This window comes from Sceloporus occidentalis, unplaced genomic scaffold, assembly GCF_023333645.1.
Source record: "Sceloporus occidentalis isolate IW3139 unplaced genomic scaffold, rSceOcc1.0.p SCAF_4, whole genome shotgun sequence".
NCBI lineage: Eukaryota > Metazoa > Chordata > Lepidosauria > Squamata > Phrynosomatidae > Sceloporus > Sceloporus occidentalis.
The window spans coordinates 177,387,421-177,405,243 of record NW_028316984.1 but is presented as its reverse complement, the minus strand read 5'-3'; the positions used below and the strand labels follow the sequence as shown (position 1 = coordinate 177,405,243).

The 17,823-nt window shown below is 39.3% G+C and overlaps 1 protein-coding gene across 3 annotated transcripts in view; it reads left to right on the top strand.

Annotated features, from left to right (window-relative positions):
• The window catches only part of PRIMA1 (proline rich membrane anchor 1), a 92,366-nt gene extending 75,179 nt beyond the window's left edge, over nt 1–17,187 (top strand). For all 3 annotated transcript variants that reach the window (XM_089522443.1, XM_089522444.1, XM_089522445.1), the window contains exon 5: nt 10,479–17,187. In XM_089522443.1, coding sequence (XP_089378569.1) covers nt 10,479–10,581 — 103 coding nt within the window. In that variant the 3' untranslated portion in view covers nt 10,582–17,187. The remainder of the gene's footprint in view (nt 1–10,478) is intronic.
• Nucleotides 17,188–17,823: the final 636 nt, after the last annotated feature.

Sequence of the window (17,823 nt, the reverse complement as noted above, 5' to 3'; positions counted from 1 at the left end):
TCTGTACTAGATGCATAGATTTGACGCAAAGGTAGATCTACATTGTACTCTTTCTCTGATATCTGAATAGGATTAGGTTATGCCCCTAAATTTCAGCAATGTACCCTTTGTAGTTTTCTTTCTGTACATGAGGGGTGGTAATTTGAGATATGTCAGACACATATAGTTTCTAATTATGTCTTTGTGGCCATTGAGACACCCAGATTCCTCGGGAAAAGCTGAGAGAAAACAGTGGAATGCCATTCCTGGAAGCTACTAGGAATGGCAGTACACCTTATAAATAAATTCTAGTTCTAGGAATGACAGTACACCTTATAAATAAATTCTAGTTCTCCACACATATTTAATTTTTTTACAAAACCCTCAAACTAGAAGTGGGCCTTTGATTCATTTTAGGTTTTTTCCCTTGTGTGTGTGCGTGTGTGTGTGTGTGTGTGAGAGAGAGAGAGAGAGAGAGAGAGACCGACCTGATCTGCAATCCTGCATAGTAGATCCACAAGCAGACCAATGCTAGGCTAAGGCATGTGCCACACCACCCCTCACAAAGAAACCTCACTGTATATCCTCTGAAACAACCATGCATGGCCATTTCATGCCTTGTAGGGAGCATGCAGGATTGGAGCAGTATCTGACTATGTTCCCATAGCCAGATGCAAAACAATTATATCAGTAATGAGATCCACCAGGATGTCTCAGCGCTGCTGTAATCATTCCATGCCTGGATACAGGGACCTAGCCAAACACTTCTCCAATTCTTCCCATTCCCCATAACACAGAATGGCCACAAAGGACATGGGTTCAGAGGCTGTATGGTACGTCAGGAAGGGGGGGGGGGGTCCTTTGGGCACTGTAGAGGAAGCAAGGGAAACTTACAGATGAATATGTTAGCCCTGGTTATTTTCAACAACAACATTGGCCCTGGTGGTGCAGTGGTTAAATTCCTGTACTGCAGCCACTCACTCACAAACCACAAGTTTGTGAGTTCAATACCAGCCAGGGACTCCAGGTCAATTCAGTCTGGCATCCTTCCAAAGTCACTAAAATGAATATCCAGCTTGTTACGGGCAATTAGCTTACATTTTGTAAACCGCTTAGGGAGTGTGGTGATAAGCAGTATAGAAATGTACTTGCTATTGCTATATAGATCATCATATTGAATTTTCTTTCTGAGAGATGAAGAATATGGGGCAAAATATACCCTCATGAAGCATCTCTCCCCCAAACAATGAAGAGTATTATGGTTTTTAAATGTTCCATTAACATAAACATGAGCAATCTGGAGGCTGTGTATGGCTCCCAGGGCTATTTTGTACCTCTCAGACCATCCTAAAATACACTGTTGAAATTTGGCAGTGTACTGCATCACTGAATTCATTGGTTCATTTTCTAGTCTCTAAAGTGGCAGAAAACAAGTTCATTCCATCTTCTACATGACATCCTTTCAGATATTTAAAAGATTGCTGTCTTCACCTCTCAGTCTTGTCTTCTCCAAACAAAACATACCCAGCTTCCTAAGCCATTTCTCATTAGATGACCTTTGATCAACTTAGTTGTTCTTCTCTGGACACATTCCAGCTTGTCAATATCCTTCTTAATTGTAATGCCCAGAACTGGACACAGTGTTCTAAGTGATATCAAAATAGAGAGGCACTACTTCTTCCATTGATCTGCAATTGCATTTTTTGGCTGCTGCATCACACTCTTGACTCATGTTTAGCTTGTAGTTTACCAAGACCATATATCCTTTGCACATGTACTGCTTTCAAGCCAGGCTTCACCCATCCTCTATTTGTATATCAATTTTCCTGCCTTGGTGTAGTACTTTAAATCTGTCTCTGTTGAAATTAATTTTGTTAGATTTAGCCCAGAAGGTGGTTGGTTAGTATAGTCAGGCCAGAGAAGAGATTAAGAGGCATGAAGACACCTACACCCTGTGTAAATTCCAGGATCAGGAGAGGATCTGGTACCTTTAGGTATTTTGGCATGTTATATAGTATAGTTTGGTGACACTGCTGTAGTTATGCAACTCTGATGACACTGTCATGGTTCTGTCATATGGAATCCCAGGATTTAGTAGTTTAGTGAGCTGCTTAATATTCTCTGCTAGATAGTTTCATTGTACACATGGAATTAACAGAAGATGCTAAGTATCTTGAAAAGCCTTTTACTTGTTTAATCTAGGACCATTAAACATGATTTTTTCCCTCATGTTTGTGCAGGGAAAAGCGCAAACTTCTACCATAGGGCATCATATAAATGCAGGCATATGAAAAGTTTCACCTTTCATTGTGGTATGGTTAAAAACATAGACACACAGTCTAATTTAGTTGTCCCCCCAACCTGTGATCAGATATATTGAATGCCTGCCAATATGGCTGGGTATTCACTACCTCTGATACCCAAATTGACATCCCCATCTGCCAATTTAATGCTAAAAATGAAGGTTGAAGGGACATGTAGTCAGCTTCAGACCTCCAAGCTGTTCTCTGCATCATCAGGAAAAACTAGGAAGCTGGAACGTATCCATAGAATTGGATAAAAAAATGCCAGAAGAATGGCACTTGCTCATTATTATTCAACCAGTTTGAGAATAGCATCAATAAAGTGTAATACACTATAGGATATGACTTAGAAAAGTTGCATTTTGGACTACAGCTCCCAACTCCCACCCAATCCCAGCCTCGCCAACATGGCCACCTGCATGGTGGTACAGAGTTTCTGGGAGATGTACTCCAAAAGGTAACTTCTTAGGGCTAAGGTAGCTAGTATGATATAGTGGTCTGAATGTTGGACTATGATTTTGGACACCAAGGTTTGGTTTTCATCTCAGCCATGAAACCCACTGAGTGACCTTGGGCAAGTTGCATGCTCTTAGCCTCAGGGAAGGCAATGGCAAACCTCCTTTGAACAAATCTTACCAGGAAAACCCATGATAGGTTGGCCTTATGGTCACCATAAGTTGGAAATGACTTGAAGGCACACAACAACAACTAGGATTAACTGCTGGATTTAGGGCAACAGTCTGTAAATTCATCATATGCTAAACAGCACTTTCTTAACAAATACAGTGCAACAAGTTAGAGCAGAAGCTGATCTTGTTGCCTCTTAATATATGGTTGCCCCTCCATTTTCACAGACTTGGAGTCCGCACACCTTTGCCCGTTCGCAGGCAGCAAACAGGGGGACAAAATGGGGGTGCTCCCACGGTATGTACTCGCAAATGCCTCTGGGCTCACACCATCATTCAAGCCAATGGGGCTTGAATATTGGCGATTTTTCATTTTTGCGGGGGGGGGGGAGGGGGAGGATTCCCCGAGAAAACAGAGGAGCAACTGCATTTTCTAAAAAAAATTGACAGTGTTGAGTCCTTAGCTCAAAACAAGATGAAAAATATTTAAGAGGAAAGTCTGGGAAAGGCTAAGTATTTTAGTTAAAATAATATATGGGGCAAGAGGACAAGGGACTGCATTATGTAACTCTCTTTTTAAATATTTTGGTGGCTCCTTGGAATCTCATTTTGATAAGATCCTTATATAAAAGCAAAAGGAACACAAACCCATCTCTTGTTATGTAAAGTCAAGAGATAGTAGCTGTCTCCAGAGCTATAAAAAAAAAAATAGCAAGTGCTGTTCTTCCTAAGCCTTGTGCCACTTAATCCTGCAAGTGATTAGAAGAACTGATGGGAGATGTTCCAAATTAATTTCATCTTAGCAGGGGAAAGGTGCTATTAAGATTCAGCAGTACCAGAATAACACTACCAAGGGTGAATTTTCTCAGCAGCCTGTTCTACCTGGGGAAGCAACTTCTTCACCCTGCTGTTTTGTAGTGGATCAAAGGCTTTGCCAACAAAGAACACTGTTGCTGAGTCAGCAGGAGAATGTGGGCATTAATGGTCCCTCATCGGGGACTTGTCACTCATCAGTGTAACTTTTTGCTAGGCTGCAGAGCATCCTTGAGCATATCTTGGCACAGAGGGGAAATACTGTCAGTTCCTTGGTATGCATGTCCTTGGATCTAATGGTAGGTTTTAGCTCTAGGTGATAGTTGAGAACACTCCAGCATCCTTTAAAGAAAACCACAGAACACAGAACAATAACATTCATAATCCACATTTCAATTATCCTTTTATTGTCCAACCAAAATACTGTCCTGTGCTCCTAACCCCAGCGAATGTGGAGAGATGAGTGTACTTTCTGTTACTTTTTTGAAGGAAAAAAAGGCCTTACAGTTGATAACTGAATGGCATGAAACTGCTATTCATTACATCAGTTAAGTAATTTGCTCTTGTTGCATTGATTTTAAATTGTCATTTTTTGTCCAAATCCATGATACTACCCCTGCCAAAGTAATTTGTTACTGGTATCACTGCCTCCTTATTTTCAGGCTGTGCTGCATGTGAGCTTGGCATGCATTTTGAAATCCCCAGCATGGTCATAGAATCATAGAATTGGAAGAGACCACAAGGACCACCCAGTCCAAGCCCCTGCCATGTAGAAATACATTATCAAAGCACACCTGACAAATGGACATCACCCTCTATTTAAAAACCTCCAGAGAAGGAGACTCCATCCCACTCCTATGTGTTTTAATGCTGAGCAGCTCTTACTGTCACAAAGTTCTTCCTAAGATTGAGGTGGAATATCTTTTCCTGTAGCTTGAATCCATTGCTCCTTGTTTCAGGAGCAGTAGGAAACAAGTTTGTTTCATCCTCAGTATGTCATCCCTTCAAATTTTAAACATAGCTATCATGTCACCTCTTAACCTTCTCTTTCCCAGGCTAAACACACCATAAGCTGCTCCTCATAGAGCATGGTTTCCAGATTTTTTTACCATTTTAGTCACTCTCCTCTGGATGCGTTCTAGCTTGTCACTATCCTCCTTGAATTGTGGTGCCCAGAACTGGACACAGTATTCCAGGTGAGGTCTGACCAAAGCAGAATAAAGTTTTAGGTTCCATTCAAATGTAATTTTGTTAAGCCAGGTGTCACCCATCCTATATCTGTATTTCATTTTTCTCCCTAAGTGTAGTGCTTTACAGTACAGGAGAAGCTGACACTACTTCCAGGCTAGTTCATCCAGCTTAAATAGTAAACAATGGAGACAGCAGGATGACAGTACATCAAGAGAAAACCACAGTTTTCTCAGTAAAGCAGTTTCTTATATTTCAGATTGAGGTGGCTAATGAATGAAAAGACAATAGCATCAGATCAAAGATCTGATTCACACTTTACATGGCAGTTGTGTTGGACAAGATTTCCAATTGTTAATTAACTTTATCAGTACCAGAGCTTGTTAACATTCAGAGTTCCAAGCTTGCAGAATTCAACGATATAGCTGTGTTAGTCTGTCGAATCAGTACGTAGAGATATCTTGTAGCACCTTTGAGACTCACTGAAAGAGTTCCATGCTCTGGCAGAAAAAAAATATTTTAGGTTACCACTGTCAGAATTCTCTAGCCAACATGGTCAGTATCTGTGAAGGCTCTGGGATTCTGAGGACTGTGGATTTAAAAAGCAACTTCTCCAATCTCTGATCAATATTTCCTTGGTCAGTATGCGGGAGGGGGAGGGGTGTTGAAAAGCCGATTTAAACCGGTGCATTTGACACCAGATCCTGCAGCAGTTCTTTTTTTAAGAATTAAAATTCCACTGAATTAGAATTAGAATTAGAATTTTAAGATTAATTCGGATCACGCAGCCACCATTCAGGAAATGGAGGCACCTCCATTTTGATCAGACCAGATTTAAATGCCATGGAAGGATTCGCTGCCTCAAAATGTAGTGGGAACTATGAATCAGTTTTGAATCATTCACAGATGCAAATCTCTTTGTGCAAAAAATGTGTGATTGGCCCCATAGATATAGATAGATATAGCTATATCCAGAGTAACCATGTTGGCCCTGCACCTGTTTTGGGCTAACTAAAAAAAGCAAAATATATCATGCACACCCAAAAACTGTATTGCCATTTTGTGGATTTTGGATTTTGTTCTATTTCTCTTCAAAAAGAATCTTCAGCCTCATAAAGTGAATCTTTGGGCCCTGCAGCAAACTCTTATGAGTTCATACAGAATGCAGTGAGTTCTTTTAATTAATTTAAGCAGAGCTGGTTACAGGGCATTACATAAAAATGTTCTCCCCCCCCCCCTCCTCAGAAAGCTTGGAATGCACACTACTTGAGCCCCTTACTCTCATCTGGAAGAATGATGAAGGGCTCTGAAGGGCTTTGGGGTTTTTTAAATGTGTGTGTGCTCTCCTCCTGTAAATCCAGTCTGTCACGTAAACAGTGAAAGGTTGTTTGAGGTCAGGGCACCAAAAGGCCAGCTGAAAGTAAATGTGTCTTGAAACCAATTGCAGAATTGGTATAGACCAGTGGTTTTCAATCTTTTTCTTCTCACAGCACACTAACAAGGTACTAAAATTGTCAAGGCACACCATCAGATTTTTAAAGGACCTGTTTATCATTTTTAAACAATTGAAAATCACCATCTACCTTTTGTTCACCCTTGCTTCACTGCAAGGATAAAAATTGTGCAGTGCTCCATGTGCAGTTGACTGCAGCTCCCAGTATCCCTTAGCACTGTGTATGCTGCCCATGGTTGTGGGAGTTGTAGTCCAACCATTTCTGGAGGAACACACAATTCCTACCCATGTTCTACTGAGTTTCCTTTTGGATAGGGTAAACCACAGAAAGTGAGTATTGAGACATGTAAAAGCAAATACTGAGTACTGGGCGCTGCAATCCAAGTCCTTCTGGAGTGCTGCACAGTTGCAAGAGTTGGCAAAAGGTAGGATGTGCTCTACTGACAGATCTGGAGTCAACTCACAGAGATTCCCCACTGTTTAACAACAGCAACATATACATTGCTAAATACACTGCTAAAACAAAGAAAGCTTGCCAAGAAAGAGTGGGTTCTGTTGCTTGAAACAGAGCCCAGAATTTTTTCATTTAAGTGTTTGAGTTTTGTACTTGAGTGTATCTTGGATTCCTAATAAATCTTAAAATCTCAGGTAATTCTCTGCCCATTCCTGCAGTACAGTATTAAACACCGCCCTCCTACTCCACAGACACATACTCTGCCAGGATGCTTCACGTTCACCCCACTTTTATGTGGGGAAGCATAAACAGCTAAGCCTCAAAGCCTATCCTGTACCCACATCTCAATTAAGCACTGCCCCCATTACAACACCTGTGAGGCCAAATCAGTTCACCTGATGAGAAAGAGGTGAAAAAAGGGAGAGAAAACATTGACACCTTCTTTCCACCCATACCCTTGTCACTCAGTGCATCCTGGCCACAGAAAGAGGTTCTCCCCCACTTTACTTTTCCCCGCCCCTCTTTGACAATGACAACAATAACTTATTATTATTATTATTATTATTATTATTATTATTATCTTACCCACTTTTCCCTAGGGATCGAGGTGGGGAAGAACAACAAAAGAACACATTAATTAAAACATGCAACAGTTTAAAAGGACAAATAAGACACACAATTTAAAAACAGTCCACATTTAAAATTCAGCATCTAAAGCCACAGTTTAAAAATAGTCTGGATAAGTTTCTCAGAAGAGACTTGTCATCAATGCTGTTTTAAATTTGGACAGTGTATTCAGCTGTCAAATCTTTTTGGGCAGATTATTCCACAGTATAGGGGTGGCTGAAGAAAAAGTGCTCTGGCTAACTGGGGTAAATGTCCGCCAGAAGACCTGGGGAGGGTTATACGGAAGGAGGTAATCCTGTAAGTAACCTGGACAAGTGGAACAGGAGCCACCAGGCACTCAGTAAGAGCAGCAGCTGCAACAGCTCCACCTCACATGACGAAGGCACCATGGTTCAGATATCATTTTCCTGTGACAAGGCCTCTAAAGTGACAAGCAGGGAGGGAGAAGGAGGAAAGGAAGCTACTGGGAGCTGAAGTTCAAAACATATGGAGGACCAAAGTTTGGGGAGCACTGTCTTTGGAGAATATATTTATAAATATCCAAAATGATACTCGTCTCTCTCTTAGTAGGATATGCATGAACTTTTTCCCCATGAGGACAACATACATTTGCTCCACTGCCATAAGTTTCCCAACACTACAAAAGGCATCAAAATTGCTTAAATGGCTGAAACTTCCCACTGCTATGGGCCCAGTTTCTCTATATTGGATGACATTATTCTGTATAAGTATATATTATTGTTAAATTTCACTATTGCAAGGTACTGCAAGGAAAGAAAAAGGTGTGCATAATAATAAAGAAAGCAAAAAATGGTGGCACAGACCAGTAAAAGTACTTACAACCACTTTCCATTCCACTGCTTTCAGTGACTTTGGTAGCCAGTTTCACCAATAACTGATTCTGTGTTAGGAATGAATCTTATATAAGAGTGAGATAAATTTAATTAAAATGCCTTCTGAATTATATTCTTTTGATTTTAGGATACATGAAAATTCATGCATGAGTGATGGAGAGGTTATGGATGATGAAGTCCTATTTCATACCTTTGCTGGACACCATAAAGTTTCATTTAGCTAGCACCCAAATACACTGTTCATTTGAAAATGATTTGTACAAAGAGTTCAATCAGTGTTTTACTGTTTAGCAAAAATAACTTCATGTAGAAAATTGCATAATGGATGGAAGAAATGCCTTTTAAGGAATTGCCCATTTTTCCAGGCATGGAGTGAGTATTATGAATTTAAAGTTCCCTTAACACTCACTGGTACTAATTATAAAACAACAGCTAATTTTAAAAAGAAATTACTGGAGTGGGCAATAAAGCAGATTAGCAAAATTGGAGTGCAGAAAAGAAAGAATGCAATAGGTAAAAAAGAAGACAGAAAAGAAAAGAGCCATTGAAAATAGACTTAACTTGGTATCCATATTACAGAATTAGGTAATTAAAAGACTACTGCAACCTTCCAAATGGTTAGGTGTTTTGCTGAACATAGAATTTATGTATACATTTTGGTGCTAAGAAATTTTCCTTTAAAAATTAATATTTTCCAATATTTAGATCTTTGAATATTTTAAAACATATGTAATAGCAAGGAGTGAAAAAAAGCTATATTCTTTTAATTAGAAAAAAATGTTTGGTGCATATGTTTTAAATGTGAAATCAAACCTAAGAGAGACAATGCTTTATTGCCAATATGTAGCATGCTTTATAATTAGCCTTCTCCAGTACTGTTCAAATTCACTAGAAATCAAACTAACATTAACAACCCGTGATTCCTATTTGCCCGGAAAAACTAACAAGGTTTTGTCAAGGTAGATTTTTTTTCTGAATATATAAGGGTGGGGTTTGATTAATTGCCATGAACTTAATTGTAAATCCTTCACTTCACCAAAACGACTATATTTATAATACATGTCTAGTCAGAATTAAATCCTCCTGATTTCAGTCAGGCCTAATCATATGACAGTGGAATTATTCTTTGCATTATTATTATTTGTTACCTATTATATGTTTGATTTGTAGTTTATCCTTCTTCATAAGAGCACAGGCCAGCTAACATAAAAATACAAACTGCAAGCATCTAAAATAATGAATCATAAATACCTGCTAAAATAAAATACAAATAACCAACAGGAAAAGACAAAACAAATATTTGGTTTTCTAATTCTCCCCAAACTGGTATGAATAGATTTAATTGTACCTGTATGGGAATCAACTGAATGTATGAGGAAGTTCCACAGTCATTTTAAATTCTGGACACAGGTCATAAGTATTTGGATTTTTGAAATTTCTGCACAGACCCATAATCCCAAGCTCATGAATTGACTTTGAAACCAAGGGGTAAAATGAGGTTGATGGCTTGATTAGTTCTGCTATGTAGTTTGGAAGAGTTCTCCATGAGCTTTCTGTATTTTATATCTATGTTCACCTTAACAGAAATTTTCAGTATACACATTGTAGTGGAGGTCTGTAAATTGAAGTCATGACAGATAAACTAGTATACAAGTATAGTTAGAATATAGATATACACCCACTGGGCATGCAAAGTCTTCCAGCACTCCATTTATAAGTGGCAAGTGCTTTCAGAAAAGGAATCCAGCAGGGAAGTGGTGATTATGGGTACACCTGTTGAGGATCTAATTAATGCATCCTTCAACTGCTGCTTGAAGATTTGTCTTCTTTTTTTGTTGCTAAAGTAAACAGAAATGATTTGCTGTAAGCTACATAAATGGTTCCTTAATTTTTCTAAGTGTGGCTTTCTTCCACAATCCCTTTCACTAGAATTCTCCATTAGAGTTCAACCTTTAAAAATAGTTTGAATGCACAATCTTACTGATCTATTAGAATTGCACAAAGATCTAATAGTGCAAGAGATGGTATTTTTTAATCCTCAAGGCATTGTTTTCTAACTACTTTACCAGAATGCTTTTGAAATATTGCATAGTACTAATTATTCTGCTTTTTTGTCTTCATGTCCCTCCTTTCTTCTCTTCCTTCATTTCAAAATGCTACTATGGCTGGGCCTCAACAAAGGAAACCATTGAGAAAAGAAGAGAATGGAACAAGTCGAGGTGAATATGCAATGACCTCCTCCCAAAACAACAAGACAGTTGATTCTAACAATGCAGTGGTATAATTTCTGAGACCACCTCTTGAGAAGTAAACATTAAAAGCACATGCAGCATATGCAAGATGGATGAAATGCAGCAGCAAAAGAAGTTGTGGCCAAAGGACTTGATTTCCGAAACAGTGTGTGCATCAGTTATTCCGAGAAGAAAAGCAGATGACTCCTCTTCAGCTTGCTGATTGTCAAAGGGAGGTATAAACTTGCCAATCAGGGCTGCTCTGAGAAAAGACCTCACAAAGGCATACTTACTGCATGCCATGACAGTTGAAAGCAACATAATGATACCCCCAGAAATTTTCTTTTCTTTTCTTTTCTTTTTTCTTTCTTTTCTTCTTCCCTCCCTCCCTTATTTTTGATTGACTGTTCATTTTGGGGGGGGAATGCTTCAGTGGGGATCCTTTGATGGTGAAGTTGATCTGACATTGAGTCTGAAACATTGTAATTGGATCTGAAAATTCAAGCTTTACTAGCATGGCTTTGCATTTGTCTTTTTCATTAACAAGCCATTGCCATTCCCACTCTTTATTATAATTATATTGTTAAGTGGAAAAGTTTCCATTGACACCAAGACAACTTCCCCTACCCCCATTGCATGATATTATGAAATAGACACCTACAGCCTGGTGACTGCAATTTCCACAGCTGGTGACTTTTCAAGGAGAAAGTAGTCACAGTATGACCTGTAGCAATTAGCATTGCAAATCAAAGAGGAAAATATACTGACAATAATAATGTTTAAAGGTGCTTTGAATACTGCTGATCGTCTTTTTCCCTGTTTGTTATTATGTAGCATTTTTGCCTTAGGTTTAAGATGTTTTACATGTGTGTTTCTCATGTATTTTTACCACACAGATCTGTAGGTGGGATCTTTCTAAAATGGCTTTAAAATGTTTGGGTTTGAACCTGGGGAAAGACAAGCTGCAGTGAAAACTGAAGTCCTTGTTACACTCTCTGCAAGCTCAGATATCTCTCAAAACTTTCCTGTTCCTTCATGGGACTTCTTTTGAAAAAAAGAACTCTCCACTTCAGGGAGAAAGCTGTGATAGCTTAGTCCTGTCTGTTGACAAAGGACTGCCAACTGTGCCAAATTCTATGTGATAGCTCTATGTTGTACTATTTTGTGATAAGGACTGCAAATGACTTGAAAAACTGAACCCATTTTCTTGTGATCTCTTATTAGGCTGAGTCACTTTAGTATCTTAAAAGAAAAGTCCATTGGTCAGACACTGTTATTGCCCACACCTGGATTAAGATGTTTAAAACATTTCTGCCTTTCCCATCCTATGTCTTTGTCATTGGTCCAAGACCCTGCCATGCTCTGGCTTCTTGTCTTGTTGTCAAGCTTTAGTGAGATACTATCTCTGTGTCTTCAAGCAATCCCAAAGAAGTTGTTGCAGTGCTCTTGCATAGAACTACGTTGTCTTGTCAATACAGCCCATTATTGCTAAGAAGCTGGTGCCTGGAATCATTTTATCTTAAGGGTACACCTGGCCTACAAAATCTGCTTTGAGACTCCAGAGAGTCCAGCATCTTCACCAAGGCGCAGCTAAAATATGTGTGGATTCACACACCCATATGAAGGAATCGGGCATTCTTGTAAACCTGCTTCAACATTGCTCTCAGGTGAGGTCACTGAGCTGTCAAAGTGAATGGTCAAGCACTTGCTATACAGTATAGCTCTTGAAAGAAATAGGAAGTAACCATGAAATTGGGGGTCATCATTGTTTATCTGTAGAAAAATTCAAGTAAAAGCAGCAAAAGTGCTGAATGTGTATAGCCCACTCTGCAGGTGATATTTCTGCCATGGATATACGTGGGGTATCTCTCACAGAATTTGAAAAAGTTATATTTTGAATACTAATTCCCAGAATGCCCCTACTAGCATGATTAGAAGTCATCCTAGCTGGAGGAATTCTGAGAGGAGTAGTGCCCTAAAAGGAACTTCTCCAAGTTCTACATTCGTTTTATGATTTTCTCAGTATTTTGCTCAGAAGATAAAAAGTAGCAGTGAAAAAGGGCACACAAGTGCCCCAAACTTAACAGCCTCTGTTACAACACTGAATTCCTCTGTTGAAAAGGGATGGTCTTGAGTTCCATTGTCCATAAAATTCTGTAGATGTTCATAGTGGGATTTGTTTCAATCTTTGGTTAAATCCATTTAATGTAACTAAAGTAGGATGTGTGTCAATATACGTGTTCTCCAACAGGGAAAACCAAAGTTTACCCTTAATGGAAAAGGAAATTGTAGCACTTTGGACACTAACTATGAGAATGAAGATGGTAGCATAGGTTTTCGTAGACTAAGTTTGCTTCATCAGATGAAAGCTACCAAAGATCACTTTGCATACTGATCCAGAGTAACATATCTGTGTTTTTGAATTCTGTTTTAATGGAGAAATCTATTGAATTGTAGGTTTATCCACTTTTCTGTCTTGTCTTTCTTCCTTCTAAGAATGTAGCAAGGAAGGCTTTTTGTAACCTTTTAAATATCAAGACTTGCTGAAGGTGGAGTGAAAAAACGCCACTGACCCTTTCCTTAGAGATGGAGCAAAGCATTCTCTTCCACTCACTTTGGTGCATTATTTTGCACTTTATTAACTGGAAGAAAAGTATTTGGTTTCTCAGAGCACAAAGTTGCTCTAAGCCAATTGTCATTTTTGACACTGGGGCGGGATACAAACCGCCGCTTTGCAGCGCTTCCCCGCCACCGCCATTTGCTCCGTGCGGGAGCTGCAGCAGCCAAACCGTGCGGCTCCCGCGTGGAGCAAAAAAGAAGCTCCATTTCGGAACTTCTTCTTGCGGTGCTCTGATGACGTCGCAAAGCGCCGCTGGCGCATTCGCGACGTCATAGGTGCTGCGACACGTCTGGACGCTATGCGTCCAGTACGTAAAGATGGCAGTGCCCATGTGGAAGGGGCGCAGCCATCTTGTACGTATAGGATACGTACTAGGGTTAGGGGGGGTGCGGAAGCACCGCCTCTTCCTAACCCTAGTACGTATCCTATACGTACTATATGGCGGTTTGTATCCCGCCAAAATTGTGTCAACCAATAAGCTTCAGATGGAATCCACCATCTCTTATATTTAGAATTGCACTTTCCCCTCAGTGCTGCAACACATGTGTTCCCCCCCCCCCAGGTTGTTTTGGGGGGTTTTCCTAACATGAGAAATTATTTTGATGAAGTTGTTTGCCCTGGAACTCTGTTTTATAAAACTGCAGGTAGACACTGGAATCATACAAACATGATGTAAAGTATGACATAGTGCAAACTTCGAAATGATTGTCTTCTTTTAAAAGATGTGTATTTTCATTTGCTATGTGTATTTTCATTTCCTCAACATGGCACCCTTTGAAGTGTTGCACTACAACTCTCAAAATTCCCTGCCAACACATTGGTGGTGTTAGTCCAGTGCATTTAGAGAGCACAATGCAGCCACAATTTCTGCCATGTGATACCATGAAAGCATCATCACTTATTCCCAAGCAAGTAGGACTCTCCTCTTCCTCCATAGCAGAATCCAACTCCCATCTGTCCTAGCCAGTATAGCCAGTGGTGAGGGATGATGGGAGATGTACTCCAACAACATCTGGATGGTTGCTAGTTACCCATCCCTGATTTAAACCTACTAAAACGTCTGTTTACAGCAGGGTTGGAAATCATGAATCTACCTAAATGTTATTTAACTGCAACTCACAGCAGCCCTGATCAGCATAGCCAAGGCAAAAGGATCATGGGAGCTGTAGTTCAACAGCATTTGGGAGCCTGAGGGCAGGGAACCGTCTAATTAAAAAGATTGTATGTACAGTGCTGTGTAAATTTACAGCGCTTTATAAATAAAGGTTAATAATAATAATAATCGGGAGGCTTCACAGTTTCCATCCTTGTCTATAGACAGAGAAGACTGCGGTGCATTCTCAGCTGGGACTGCTGCAGTTTATACTTCATCCACTGAAAGGAGATTGTATTATAGTTTTCATATGAAACTTCAGCTGAATTTGATAGCTATTAATGACACCCTGTCATTGCCCTCTTACATATATGCTGCATTTCTACTTGTAGAGGCCAAGTTCCCATTAACTCAAAATGCCCATTGAAATTATTGTCTTATAAGTTGATCTTAACCTTGAAAGCCCCCTTTGAATTGCACACAAACAAAAAAAACCCCTATGATTAACAATGAAATTACTGTTGTTATCACTTGCTGGCCTGAATCTGGTTGGTTAGTCCCAACTAGAGTAGACTTGTGGAATCAATTGGTGAGTCAACACTTAGGTAAATCCAACTGAATCAATGGCTCTACTCTCATCAGGGCTAATAACAGGATTTGGGCTCACTGTGTCTTTCAGATATTTATGAAGATATAGTAGCTATTTAACTACTATAGAAATACACTTATGTTTGTAACTTCAACTCCAAGCAGCTCTGGCCTGCATAACCCAAGTCAAGAGGAGACAGGAATTGTAGTCCAGACCATCAAGAAAGTTAAAGGTTCTGCAACCATGATACAGACAAGTACTTGCAGTCTGTATTGTTGTACTCATTATAACAGTGTTTATTACAAACTGCTGAGCTTATGCTATACATACTAATAAGCAGTTCTAAATAATTTTAAAAACACTTTTTTTTTCTATTTTTGAATTACAAACAACAAATCTCAATGACATTTTAGACAGTTAAAACATAACTCTTGTTCCCACTTTGCCCAGAACTGGGAAGAATGGGCTGTGAAATGTTTCCATTAGTCTTTTTCAGTCTCCCCCAACCCAAAGTTAGGTAGACTACTTCGCAGACACCATAGCTTGTAAAACTAGGTAGGATGAGGACCTCAGTGTTGATGTGAGGATCACATTGTGGGCCCTTTGTGGGGTTTGGTTCTAGGGCCCTCCATGGATACCAAATTCCATGGATGCTCAGTTGTCCACTTCTACCGGGAAGCATATGAAATATCTAAGGAATAATATCAGGAAGACCACAGTTGTCCACTGTTGCTGGAAAATGTGTGAAATATCTGGGAAATAATACACTAAAAGAAGAGCTCAGCACAAATCTACAGATTCAGAAGAGCGTGGTATAGTGGAAATGAACCACTTCAGGGAGCAAGTAAAGGAGTATAGCTCTGCATGAACTTAACAAAACAAAAGCAGGTAACAATGAAAAGCCAGCATGTCAGCTGTCCGGTGACTGTCTGTCTGACATCTGTTTTATGGGTAGGAAGATTTGTTTAAATTTTTTTTTAATTTTAAGAAATATTCAATAGTGCAGTTTTCCGCTCCAGAATCATGTAGTGGTACAGTCAGAATGTGGTGTCACTTGATTTTTCTGTATGTGTAGCTTGGCTTTCAGTCTTCAGAACTAGGGAGAGATTGAAGTGATGCCTTCAGGAGGAATATATTCCTAGAGCTTTGGAATATAGCTAGGATTTTGTTTGAAATTGTACCGATTAGTAGCAAAGCTTACATAAAAGGAGTATGTGTGCTCTTTAATACATTTAATTAAATAGCAATGATATATACAAGTCTTGACAGATAAAAGCTTCTTCACAATGGGGACCCATTACACAGAAAATTGGTAATTCAAGTTAGCAATTCACAGGGATTTAAAGTTTATTTTTATACTCTAAAATTAGATGCTGAAAGGCTTTACATACCTAGGGGCATGTTGTGAGCAAGCTTTTCAGTTGGTAGCTGATTGTGAACCACAATGTGACCCAAAGAGCCAAGAGAATTTCTCAGTTAGCAACTTCGTTACTGGTGTAAGAGATTTATGGTATAAATAATACACAGAGGGCATGATCCCACCAGAATTGAATACTTTTGAATCCCATTGAATTCAATGGGAGAGTAGAACAAAACCTATGCTTAAATTATCCTGTTGCAATAGAGCTTAAAAGTGTTTCATCTGGCTGGATCATAGCCATATATTATATAGGTATGGACCTGAATTTCCATTGCCTCGCACTTTGCAATTTGCTTTGTACCATGAAAAATGGGTGTAAACCCATCCTACTTGTATTTTGCTTTGCACAGGTATATACAATAACTCATAGTCCAAGGCAATGGAGAATCATGACTGTTATAAATATATTTTTATATATTCTTTACGACCTTCCCTGCATCTCTGCAAACAAAAATATATGATTTTTAAACTGCAAAGATAGTGTGTTAAAAAAACTAATGCATGAATGTAAATACTCTTTAAGATCTGCCTTCTTGACTGTGCACCACATGTACAGATTAAAACAGCCATTGTTCATAGAAAATCTGTACCAGTGGTTCAATGACTAAAGCTAATGGCCATGATCCAAAGGGTTTGTTTAGATAACACACAAGAGCCTCATGCATGCACCAAGATGCTTTTAGAAGGAGAGGCCCAGAAATCTCACTGTGTGTTTGGAGCTCATTGGATCATGTCCAAAATCCATTTCAAAATTAATGTTGTCATGTTTCTAAGACAAGCCATTAATGTATATTTAGCATTTAAGGATATTGCTCAATACCTATGTTCTGTACCAAAAACAAAACAAAAATTACCTGTGTTACATATACAAATTGTGCAGTACCTTAAAAAGACACCATAACTGATTTTTATTTTAAATAAAAATGTACTTATAAAATGTTTCCTGTTTCATTCTTTGCATAACTCAAATCCTAAAGTTAAGATTGCCAAGTAATTGTAGCTGATTAACAGCTCAATCCAAAGCATTACTTATGCAGAGTTTTTGGAAGCTGCCTTGAGTTCCACTTTGGGAGAAAGGCGGCATATAAGTGAAGTAAATAAATAAATGATTAACAGAACCTGTTCTGAAGCACGTGTGCATCCCTTCACCTGCACCTAGAGCCCTAGGAGTACAATAAGCTTCCAATTAACAACTTTTCAACTTGGTACCGATTACACCCATGTATACCTCACTGCATAAAAGGGAGCAGTGCAAGGGAGAATATCATCTCCATCCATCAAACTGCATTGTGCAGACCATTCTGGTTTCAGCCAACAGAAATGGGAGAGATCCCTTCATTATTTGCTTCACTTGGAGATTCTTCCACAAGCATCCTTGCTTCTTCATTGAGAGGAAAGCAGTGGAGCTGCTATTCAGATGCTTGGGAAAGTTTCATGCCTTAAAGCAAGGGTGGCATAGTGTGGTCCACATCCCCCTGGACTCCACTTTTATGATGCCTGAAGCTTTCCACAAGACCTCCCAAAGCCCTCCACCCTGCCTCATTTTTTAATTGATGTTAGATTTGGGGCCAAT